We start from the raw sequence: 12,763 nt of genomic DNA on the forward strand, positions 1-12,763 counted from the left end.
AGAAGGAGCCAAACAAAGCTAACTGCTCTTATTATAGAACCCTGTGTCTCTGCTCAGGCCCAGTCTCCTGACCAGGGGGAGCTGGAGCAAATCTTTTGTAGATGTGTAACAAAAGTGAGCAGCACAACATAAACAGTGGGCAGTTTTTAACCACACAGGCAGGCAGGAACCATAACACACCCAGAGCTGCGTTTGGCAGGGAATTCTAGTCCAAAGCAACACTGGGTGCAACAGCTGGGCCAGCATATGGCTTGAACCCCTGATATTGTCAAACTGAGTTCGTACACTACTCAGCAAGAGGAGGAGAGCAGAGGAGACTCTTCTAAATGTGCCTTCCTCACTTTAGTCTATTTGTTCATGTTTATATGTAAAAGTTAATTATTCGTAACAGTCTGGCAACATATTCTAAAAGTGTGCACAGAATATGGATAAAGGACTATACTGATGTTTCTGAATGTCTCTGGCATCTACAGTAAATCAGGTATGGTATATTTAACAGTAAGGTAATATTTACATGGACTTTACCACTCACAAGAGCACCTTGTCGTAAAAACGCAGGCTTCCGCATTTATGTAAGTGAGGCCAGTCTGTTGGCTCAGCAGTCCCAGAGCCCAACGCCCTGTCATCTGGCAACAAACTCTGCCGGCTGGCCAAATGTACCAAATATCAAATATGTGCACGCCTTCTGATACAATGTCAGTGTGAATCTTGCAGCTGCTTTGCAACGTTGTTTTGTTGGGAAACACATTAGCAAACTTGGTGTGCTTGGTATGCTTCATAAAGCAGCTGACGGAAATGTAAATTGGACGTAATTTGTTGGGTTAAAACAAGGAGAAACAACAACATGGTCCTGTAAAAGTCTTACTCTGGGGAGACTAAGAAACTTTAACACTCTCTGATACTTTGCTATTCATGAAATTTGGAGTAAAAGTAAATGATTTAACCACCAAGGACTGGTAGCAACTTTACATACCATGTGTCAGTATCCCAGATAGCGTCAGACGATCAAAAACAACTCATGGAGGTTTCGTGTTAAGCTGTAGTTCACACATGGACCAAGTCATGAACAGAATACTCCAGCAGACTGATTATTAGGGGAGTTTTCAGGGACATGTGAATGTAGCCCCTGTGTATCAGCTTACACTTGCATACTCCTGGATGTGGTGGCACTCTTGAAGCTGAATGTGAAACAGCATTCTGTTTTTTTGCAGATACATTTACAGCCAAAGCCCACTCCAAGGTATTTTTCCCTTTTCAGGTAACAACACCTACATAGTCAATTCAAGCACACCTAAATGTCTTACCAGGGCCAAAATGTGAACCACAGAGTCGACTTTACACATCAGGATTACTCTAAAAGACTGAAAGACGTCAGTTGTACCCAGAATAGCTCAAAGACTTGGGTTGTCCCTTTGATAAACACAAGTCTTTATTTGAATTCTTCGTCATTGGAATGTTATTCCGGAGGCTAGATGAGAGGGTAGTATCAGACGCTGAAGAATCACATAGAGCAACGCATAATGGGTGTAGTTCAGAAAGTGCATAATGACATGACTGTTGCTTCTTGCACGGTGCTCGTGTATACACTCCCAGAAATAGGGCAAATATTGATGCCTCCGATTTCTCCTCTAACACGAGTCACTTTTTCACCTTTGCAGAGTTTGAATAATCTCATGCATGCCCCGACCCTGAGATGAGGGCCGTGCGTCTGTGCGTGGAAAATGACTCTTTCCAAATGTTTGCCTTCAGTTAATGAGAAAAATATTATTTGGTTGAACTGCAAAATAAGTGCATCAGTACTGACGAAGAAGCATCTGTGTGCAGCTTGAGGAGAGTCAAGTTGCAACTGCAGTTATTTTAATTAAAAAAATCAAAGACTGGTTCACTTTATTTTTTACATCTGCAGCCTCCCAGGCCATCTTGGCAACATCTGACTTTGAATAGCAATGAATCTTCCCATTTTTCTTCCCTAACTGTGAGTGGCAGGCAGTCTTTTTGGAACAATTCAAGAGGTTAATCAAATCCCAGTCATGGTGTTGACCTCTGGTGGAGGTCAAGGGCTCCGGCTGGAGGGCGCCAGACGGGGGCAACCGATTGGCTGAGAGGTGTCAGTGTTAAAGGTGACAAAGGTCGTGGGTTGAAGAGGGAACAGTAATGGATATGGTGGGCAACACTTAACTCCCCCTAAGTCCCCATTCATAGCATTCATAAGTAGCTAAAGAACAGTTGATAAATGCTTTATAACACTCTATGCTGTATTTGTAAGAGCATATATGGACATGTTTAGGTGTTTATTAATGTACTGTATTTGCATATTCTATATTATTTAAGTTGCCACAGGCACTAACAAAAGTGGTGTGAGTAGAAAGTTCGATACTTCAACAGGAATACACACAAACATGTCATGTACATCAACAAGATCAAAGTGAAGGACGAGAGTGAAAAAGAAATGCTATGCATACTTGATGTCTGAGCATTAAACGCTTCAGCAGCCTGGCTGCTAACAGGTAGCCCAAGTCCATCCAATGGTAAAAAACAACAACATACCTGCAAGCACATATATTCTATATGTCATGAATTCATTTGTTCTCTGCATGTCGCTTTTACATTTATTTAATGGCCAAACAATTCCTACAATGGAGATCTATGGCGCAAAGAAATGAGCTATATCAGGCTTCGACTACACAGACAACACTTACAATTAATCTATTGTTGGTAAGGCTGCTCCAATCAACCAGCCAATGATTATTATCAGCTGACATTAGCTCAAAATAGTTTGATCTGTGGTCTCTATAAAGGCAGATCACAGGAGTCGATCGGATGATGCAAAGCGACTCAGGTTGGATGACATTGCGCGCACAATTTAGTGCCGAGGCCACAGGCTAACGGAGGTTTCAACCTTACTGAGTTACAGCAGAGCTAACTGTAGCTTTGTGTTGTCATGGGAACCTACAGCATTTGGTTGATGTGCAGAAAATCTGTAACGTCTGCCCACACACTAACAAATGTTACACAGCAGATCATCCATACACGTGGAATTGATTTTTGCTGTCTCAGTTTATTTAATTTATTGTTCCAACTTGGTGGGTTGGGAATGTAATTGTATTGCGTCTTGTACGCCTTTATGTGTACACTGAACACCTGGGAATGTGAGACACAACCCAGAGTGATATTCTGACAATAATGTGAAATCAATCAATTATCAATCAGTCAATCAATCATTCAAGCGAAGGCTACTATGGTTTAATTTAGCTCTAAGAGAGAGAGAGTGGAATATGTTACACGTGTTGCCTGACAATACATTTTAAAACAGTTTCTCATCTACTTTCTCATCACTTAACTTTATTAAAATGCAAATGTTTTTCAAATGTATCATTGTAATTTCTTTAGGATTAGTCCTAGTAATCAGCTGGACTAAATATTATTCAAATGCATTATAGCAATGCTGTCGTGACATTTGAGTTTTGCTGAAATTGATATCCAAACATTGGTTTGAGTCACAGCGGTTTTATTTCCTGTTATGGGAGTAAACTGAAATTATGAACGTATCAGTTCAGCTCAGAATCCAAGCACCTGCAGTTTTCCTATTACTCACCCAGTTTGAACTCTACATCTCCCAGTCAGACCACAGAGTGATGGAAAAAAAAAAAACAGGCTGGGCTCCTTTAATCAATTCTCCACCCTGACACTTGGCCTGACAGACTGAATTACGCCTCACACATGTGACGGTACATTTTGATGAGCCAATTCAGTAGCTATCCACAGATGCAATTAAGTTTCATTCATGCCACAAGCAGGTAGTGCATGGATTATTTGGATTTTTAGCTTTATAGACATTGCAAAGGCTGCACTGAAGGCAGAAATGATGTCAGTGGTTAAGTTAATCTTAGTAGAGCCAAAGATCCACACATTTCTGGCTCTAATATTAGATTGAAACTGAGATAAAAAAAAAAAAAAAGCAAGGGGCAGAAACTTGTGGGTTTATTGCTTCTTTAACAAGGAGATTTTTCTTTTTTCTGTTTGAGAAACGAACATTCGAATCTAATACCGTCCTGCAGCTCTGACCTGTAGGCTGATGGAGCAAGCTGGAATACCAAGCTGAGGTCTTCTGTGCCTCAGTGAAAGCGAATTGAAGATAATTTATCAGAGAGAGACAAACAGAGAGAGAGAGAGAGATAGGGAGAGAGTGAGAGTGAGAGAGAGAGAGAGAGAGAGAGAGGGAGAGAGAGTGCTACCAGCACAAGCATTGTCCCCTCGCTGAGTGACACACCATCTCTTCCTCCCCAGACACAGACCCTTCTTTGTTTGTTCCCTGGGGCCAAACAAGTTCAAACAGAGGGGAGGGGAGTGGAGGGGGTGAGGGGCTGCAGAGCAGAGAGGAATCTTTGGATGGAGGGATGGAGGGGCAAAAGAAGGAGATGGCAGACATGGCAACTTGCGCAGACTGATGTGGATGGATGGATGGAGGGAAGAGACTCTTTTGCCTAACAGGATGCAGGACTGTTTGGAAAAGGAGGAAAGGAAAAGGGGTGAAAGTAGTGTGTGCGTGTGCGTGTGCGTGTGTGTGTGTGTGTGTGTGTGTGTGTGTGTGTGTGTGTGTGTGTGTGTGTGTGTGAGGGGGGAGCCCAGAAGATGGGAGGGGTGCCTTATGTGAGAGAGAGAGAATTAAGGGGTATTTTCACAGCAGGCTTTGCACGCTTTCCCTTCATCTGTGGTTAAGGTTAGCCCATGAAAAGAGTTTGTGTGTGTTTTTGCATGGAAGTGGAATTCTCCCACGCATGCGTGCTCATGTGCTTCTACATGCTCGTGACTGTCTACTGTTTTATGTGCGTTTTTGTGTCAAGCACTCACAAACTGGAGGAACACGTGTCCCAGTGCATTCTGGGGCTGGGGTTCGGGCTGCAGACTGGCCTCCACTGCAGACAACACCTCTTTGTGCAACTCCAGGATGTCCTCAATATTTGAAAACAGAATCTACAAACAAGGGGATGATGTAAAAAGGGAGGGGGGTGCAGAGGAAGGAAGAGATAAAGAAGCAGGGTGAAAGGAAGAGAGGGAGAAGAGTGAGGAAGTGACCAACAGATGGGTGGAGATGTGGGGAAACAAGGCAAAGTCATGAATAAATACAATATACAAGCATCACAATGTCAAAAAAAAAAACTTTCTATTTTCCATCTTGTATGTTTAATCTTTTAGCTGCACAAAAAAAGGTATTTAAAACCCACTCGTACCTTGACATGTTCAGGTGAGAGGCACTGTTGGTCATCTGCAGTTTGTCTGATTCTGTGCAAAAATGCCTGAAGAGGAAACAGAAACAAAGAGGTTTCAAAAAAAGAAAAAAGTACTGTGCTCTTCTATTGATAAGGCATTTACAATGTGCACAGGGTGAATTTTGAACATCACAAGAGTGTTTGTGTCAATAAGATAAAACAAGATGTGCCCATAAAAGTGATCTGAAAGTGGAAGTCCAGGTTCCCTCTGCCGCTTAGTTTAAAATGAGCGTGTATATGAGCTTTTTGCAGAAACAGACACACACACACACACACGGTAGATACAGATTCTGTCAGTGTGCATGAGCGTAAACACACACAAGCCTTTGAGAAACAGAGTCACATGTAGCCTCACATACTGGTGTCACACATAGACATGTCACAGATGTTTCACTATCCCTTCGTGAACACAGAACTTTCCACTTTTCACCATTTTGTGACACTTAAAGCTCACTGTATCTTCTCTAGTGGAAGCTAATGCACCTGAGCATTCAGCCGTAAGACATCTGCAAAAAATAACTGCTTCATTGTTGCAGCGTCTATACACACCACTTCACCGAAGACAACCATAATAGGCTCATGTCAAGCTGAGCTTTGCTTGTGTGTGCAGTTTTGTCTTTATGTGTGTGTGTGTGTGTGTGTATACATGCTGCCAATCAGAAAGACTCAGAAAAGAAAGACTGAGGGGAAGTGAATCTGCAAACAGTGTCTTTAATTCTCTCTTCCCCAATTCTCCGTCTATCAGTCTTTGTCTGACAGGCTTAACCTGTCTCATTGTCTGCCTCTAATCGCCAGACGCCAATACTGTCTTGAAAAGAAAGGGGTAGAGGAGATATGAATCCCCAAGCCAGCAAATAAAACTCCACTAATGTAGCCTCATTCATCTGGCGGGCTCCTGCTGTTGTGTCTGACTTCATTTCACCGCCTCAAGTCTGAAAATTGATAGCATGCCACGTGGATGACGGGTGTTATAAAGGGAAAAAAAATACTGGGTTCAGGGATGAATGTACAATGATTGTGAAAATCTAAGTATTACTGGAGGGTACGTCTGTTGATCTGGCCTTTAAGCTGACTCATACCTGCCACTTAGAAGATACAATGGCGAAACAATGTTCTGTACAAATACTGCCTGCACACTCATGTTAAAAGGGCCAATGGTTCTAGTTCAGGTATTTGATACTACATTTTTAGTCGGTACTCAGAAAGCACTAAGATTCAATATCCAGTCCAAATACATTTAGTTGGAAAAGAAACCGTCCTTACAAAAACCTTTGGCACTGTGTTTTGTGGATTATCCAGAGAAACCCCAAATGTTTACAAGGCTCATTAAGTAAGAAAATCACGTTTTTGTGATTTGGGTGAACCAACCCTTTACAGAAAATCCCTCTATGGGCTATGAAGTCGCACATAACATCAGCGTACTACATGTGTTACTTACAGAAAGTCACTTGCGTATAATTAAAGACTGACAGTTGTAATCACACATTTGCTCTAAAGATAGAGCTCAGCCAACCAGGCAGTCAGGCAGCAATCATATCATTTCCTCCGAGACCAAACGTGATGAGAGGATTGTCTTCATCTCTCCCTTTACTAGCTTTTGCGTAGGTTGTACCAAAATAGAAAGCAAAGGTCCTCAGCAGTGAGCTGCGACCTTGCTAATTAAGACCATTATTAAAGGAAAGCAGTAGTCGTCATGTTCTTGACTGGTTTTGGGAGGGAGCTGATTGTGCTCGAGGCGTACACTAATTAAATCTCCCATATGGCAACTTGTACCGTGTCCACAGTGGAGGAGTCACTCATGTGAGAGATTGCTCCCTGGCAGAGAAGACAAGAAGAGGCAGGAAACTAGGCTTTTCCTCAGTCGCTTTCAGACGGTGGAGGGCAGGGTGAGGGCGGGGTGGGTGCAGCAGAGAGCAAAGGGGGCAAAGGATGTAAACAAAAAAGGGAAAGGGACAATGGTGGAACAGAGGGTGAGGTAAAACTCAAGCATCCAGAGTTTGGAGTCCTTCCTTATTCATCTTAGGCGGCTACCGCTCAGGCAGGATTCAGTCCTCAAACAAAATGTGCCACACAGATGTGGTGACAGGGGGATCAGCAGGGAGGATGGAGGAGGGAGCAACAAAGAGATCCTTTCAGTCCAGGTCTCGCTCCAACATGGCCATTCTCACCCAGGGATGTATTGGCTGTCTTCATTGTTCCATCACAAAGCACACAGGTTTATTTGGAGAGAAAACTGGAGGCTTTCTCTGTCCACGATCACGACTGGGACTCTGGCCTCAGCAGAGCCAGAGTAGATGACAGCATGGAGCATAAACTGGGCATGCACGCCAAGCACGCCTGAGTTTACTCAGAGTCAGGATCTTTAGTCTGGACTGTAATATTTTGAGAGCGTGATCAGAATCAACGACAGGAAATTGCCCCAAAAGAAGGCATTATGGGTATAATTGGACGGATGTTGACATCTGATGGACAGCAGTTCATTGTGTCTGGAAAGCCAAGCATCATAATTGGGGAAACTGCGGTTCTGGACTGATTTTCATATTCAGATCTTTCATCAGCAGTAATGACCACCAGTCAAAGTAACTTCATGCCAAGAGAACATACAAGTCAGTAAAACTTAGCAGAAGTATTACTGACAGTGGAATCTGATTTGTTTTGACTTCCTCCACATCCTAAATCTGTAACTTGGCAACGATGACGAGTTACCGACACTCACAGGCAAGCTGAGCGACTAATTCCACGTGACTTTTGTTAACATGTCCACATTTGGCTTTAGAATTTTGGTAGTGTGAATATTTTCAACCCCGGATTGGATAAAACAAGTTGTTGTTGCACCGTCTGCTAACCTCCAGCATATTACAAGTCATGCATCATTTGCATTGAGAGGACAATACCTCGCTGTGACATTAAGATATGAGATGCATATTGAAAGAGACTTTTCGCAGTGAGTAGGTAAGCCAGTTGTTATTGGAAAAAAAGAAACCACTCATGAAAAACAAACAGTAGTCATGACAAACACTGTAACTCTAGTCTACCCACTGGACACGAGTTGTGGAGCTCATTACTTCTTAATCAACATGCTGAGTGGCAGCAGGATGCGGCTGAAGGTCCCCGTTTACTTCCATATCTCTTTCTCCGGTGACCTTTCCGCTGCTCTTCTGACATCAGCGCACCATCGCCGGTAAACCCACGGTGTATAATCACGTTAAGTGGAGGGGGAGCCATTAGTGAATCATATTAAATGAATGTTGGATGACTATAACTCTGTGTACGTCGGTAAAGACGGACAGATTTGTCTTACTGGTGTTGTCTGAAAATCTGATTCAGCTACAGGTGCGAATGTGATGAGGATGAAGGAGATGATTATGTTTTGAAAGCCTGCGGCCTAAAGCAAACTGTGGTCGTTATAAAAACAGCTCATAGATCTCCTTGGATAAAAACAAAAGCTGTGTGTACACACTGTAGCCTTTCCTGTATAGATTTCCCTAAGCAGCTCACAACAGATTCAGTGCATAAGATGCTTATTTACTCTCTAATACCCAAAAATAGTGATGACATCAATCAATGTGTTAATAATAGTCGGTCGCATGGGACACAAATTCATTTTTTGATACCCTTGGACTCATAATAAATGAGTCAGAGTGGCTGCACAGAGGGGCTCAGCTGCTGCACAGAGCACAACAGTGATATAGCACATGATGGTCTCTTGCCACAGGGGCAATAGGCTGTTAGGGGAAACTGCTCATGATGCAATCCCTCAGGAGAAAAGCACCAAAACCATGAAGCTTCTTCGCAGACCACAAAGTAGCTGCCAAGTGCAACACTAACCTAATGAGTTTTACCACTGATGTTTCAGTATGGTAAAGCCAGGAAAGTCAAAACATCTTCCGCAAAGGAAGTCAGACTGAGTCAGATCAAACATTCCAATTTACATGCTCCTCTGAAGTGGAGGCAGAAGTCACCAGAGGAAGAAATATGACAAAATGTGATAGTTAGACATAGACATGTCACATTAATAGCAGTTATAATGTAGGAAATCATTACGATTTTGCTAAATTTCAGTTATCATAATGATTTTGAACCTATTTCTTTTGGTTTCTCATAGAAACGATGCACAGATAAAGGCCTGTTTTAACTCTTGCAATCCTACTCTTGTTGACTGAACTGAATTTACCTACATTCAGTCACTCTTCAGCTCTAGTCAGCTCTGAAGGCTTCGCCACACTGACAATATTATCAGGATTTCCCTCAAATTCTTTGTATTGAACTTGAGGAATTCTATTCTGAATTATTTCCTCCTCGCTCACTCTCAAAAGCCTGTACACTTCAAATCAATTCATAACTGAAGTGCCCGCAGCAGCACAATGTTAAAGCCTGACAGCAATAACCATGTATTAAACAAAACGTCACCAACAATGTTCTTAAAATGCTCTGGCTTGGTTTCCTCTTGTCAAGTGCAGGGATGTGACAGTGTGCTCCTTGTACTTAAATGGTCTAGACTAAAGCTACAAATGTTCAAAGTAGTTATTTACCACAAAAAGCCAAACAGATGATGGCTTTTTGTATTTTCACAACCCCACACCCCTTCCTCTGCCCTCATTTACAAACTGTTGTACAAGGGTGTTTCCACACCAACAACCAACAAGAGGTTTTTCTGGGGCCCGACGAATTCAGAAAGTTTACTTAAATGTGAAACCTTGCTGAAGTCTGGTGTGGGTCAGAAAAGCACTCTCAGGTCGACAACAAACGTGAAAGCCAACCGTTCTAAGACTAATCACGGCCGTCACTTTTCCTCTGTGGTTTGAATGGTATGAACACTCGTCTGGTCAAAGTCTGCACTGTTATGAGCCATCTCATACAAAGAATGTGCCTCATTTGAAGCTGCCGTTTGGTGCACGAGGTGTGATATGACATGACTGATCCTTACACAAACGGAGTGTCATTACTGATACCGAAACCCTCAAAGTGACACAGATGCCAATAGAGTCTTTCATTTGATACCTTTTCTCTATGCTTGATGAGGCGCTTAATCATGTTACCCCTATGCCCACTTTCTCCTGACATTTTCCTTCCACATTTGATGCATTTATTCTTATCGGACACCGCAGGCGAGTAGTACAGCCACACTTTTGACTGTTTTTGGTGACATCTCTGCACATTGGACGGCCAACTCCCTCATTAAACTTCACCAACGCTGTGAGATGTATGACATGAAGCTGGAGGTTGAAAGGCCAATATTATAATGATACTTTGGAGCAGGAAAAAGCCCCCACCCCCCACTGGGGCATGCCCTGCTACACACACTCTACAAAACACAGGCGCAAAGACGGGGTCCGAAAATTAACACCCGTTAACACATACAAGTAAGTACTTTAAAAAAATATATAGTACCTTTACAGGAGTAGCCAAGAAATAGGTTGGGACTTAATACAAAATTTGGCCAACAAAAAACAAAACCAAGTGATGCTTGTAGCTAGTACCAAACAAGTTTAGTGAACTAAGTACTAAGTAAAAAGGTGTCACGCACACCACTTGCCGAATGAGCTCGGGACCAAGTTAAAGTGAGGTTGGGGAATCCCACCAAGCTGAGTCACTGTCCACTTTATTACAACAATTAATGTGCGAGAACAACTGATGACAGGTTAAAAAAACAAAAAAAGCCCAAACTGCAACAGAAGAATTACGCATGCAGGCCTCTCTTTGTGTGTGTGTGTGTGTGTGTGTGTGTGTGTGTGTGTGTGTGTGCGTGAGTGTGTGGCATGCAAACGGGAAGTGAAAACAGAGCAATCGCACTTAACAAAAGCCAACACTGTTTTAGGCGCCCCGAATCGTTGACAAGAATTTTGTTTCTTTTCAAGCAGATAGGCAGTGGTTCAACTCAGCGGGGACGGAAAACAAACAGTCTGCAGAATGAAGCTGTGCCTCTCGACACAAAAGCCGCGGATGTCACTTCTGGACAGGAAGTGGGGCTTTTGTGCAGAGGAAGTACAGGACATGTTTGACTGGAAGCTAACTCAACAGTGTTCTAAGTTCAGTTTTGTGCAAGCATCAAACAAACATGTCACAAACAAATGAATGACGAAATTCCCTTGAATGCTTCAAATGATCTAAATTCTGGACTTTACCTTTAACTTTTGTGACACAACTGCCACACTGTAATGAGATGGATTGAAAGGAACACACAGAGATGCAAAGCAGTTCACTTCATTGTTTATACATCCAGTTGCCACCCTTTTTTTTTTTAGTACAGGCTGTTTAGGCAGGCATCTAACTCAACATCCATCATCACCTGCCATCCCAGACAGCGAGACAACACCGATAACGGGTCTTGTGTCATACGGGACATAATCTCATCATCTCATATGACCAACAGCCAAAGGGTTAGATGTGAGTAGGTGGGAGGGGTGAGGGGGGGGCTTGCTAAATGTTGAGGTTTATCAGAGCGAAGAGGGGCCAGACAGTGAGGTGTGAAGATACAGATGGACCATATGCTGGTGTGGGTTCAGTGTTCGCTCCACTGGACAGTGAGTAAGAGGCCTGCTGCCTTCACGTCTGCCTTGTCTGCCTCGGAACGGAGCTTTCTACCTGCAGCTCGGCCAACTACGTAACATGACCCAACAATAGCTTCGTGTCTTTGAGTCAAGGTCTAAAACCTTTTTAATCAGCTGGTATAAGGTTCACAAAAACACACGACCATAAAGTGTCAAATCTAAATTCAAAATAACTTCTTAATACAAGAAACACAGTCGTGATTAGAATACTTGGAAATGAAATGACTGGAGAAAAAGTAAGGAAGCGTCAAAATTGTCAAACTAGGTGATGTAGCAACATGGGAGCATGTCAGACATACAGTGTGGCTCATAGGTTTGAAGCCGCTGTCACACTGCTGGCAGGGGACGTTGCCTCGTGGGTCACTACAGAGTCAGGCGCGGATCCGTTCAATTTAATTAGTTTACCTTCAGCTAAGATTATACATATTAAACAAGGATTAATGGGAAGATGAATTCTGTGACAACGCGGTCACGTGGCGCCTTTGACTGACATTTTGGAAGCCGTGGTGGTGTTTTACAGGATTACATTATACTGAAAGGTGTTTCTAATATTTTGTACAGAAAAACAAGGAGTTGCCTGAATTACGAGACAAACTTCAAAAATAATGAGGGTTCGAGTAAACGGGTATTTCTCACATTTGGAGTCTACAAACCAGTTATTAGATTTAGAAATGTCTATGTACTGTTCGTTGGCCTACTAGACAAAGAGATCAACACTAACATGCACTACTCTATGTACTTTCATTTTCAAATAAAGCTGCTTATCTTCTTCGGAAGTAGAATGAGAGAATTCTAGCAGCTTCTCCATAATGAGACTAAAGATGGCGTCATTAGGGACGAAACTGGGCAATTTTTCTGATTGCCCATGGCTACATCAGCATTCAGCAACAATGCTCGGCCATCTCACTCGATTCAGATATCTCACAAGAGACCCCGTATATC

General features: G+C 42.7%; 1 protein-coding gene across 1 annotated transcript in view; it reads right to left on the reverse strand.

Annotated features, from left to right (window-relative positions):
- The window catches only part of prex1 (phosphatidylinositol-3,4,5-trisphosphate-dependent Rac exchange factor 1), a 76,804-nt gene that overhangs the window by 54,529 nt on the left and 9,512 nt on the right, over positions 1 to 12,763 (reverse strand). The window contains exons 2-3 of the mRNA XM_070839159.1: positions 5,232 to 5,297; positions 4,852 to 4,974 (exon numbers count right to left, since the gene is read on the reverse strand). Of these exons, the coding sequence (XP_070695260.1) occupies positions 4,852 to 4,974; positions 5,232 to 5,297 (189 nt within the window). The remainder of the gene's footprint in view (positions 1 to 4,851; positions 4,975 to 5,231; positions 5,298 to 12,763) is intronic.

Source organism: Pempheris klunzingeri, chromosome 11, assembly GCF_042242105.1.
Source record: "Pempheris klunzingeri isolate RE-2024b chromosome 11, fPemKlu1.hap1, whole genome shotgun sequence".
Classification (NCBI taxonomy): Eukaryota; Metazoa; Chordata; class Actinopteri; order Acropomatiformes; family Pempheridae; genus Pempheris; species Pempheris klunzingeri.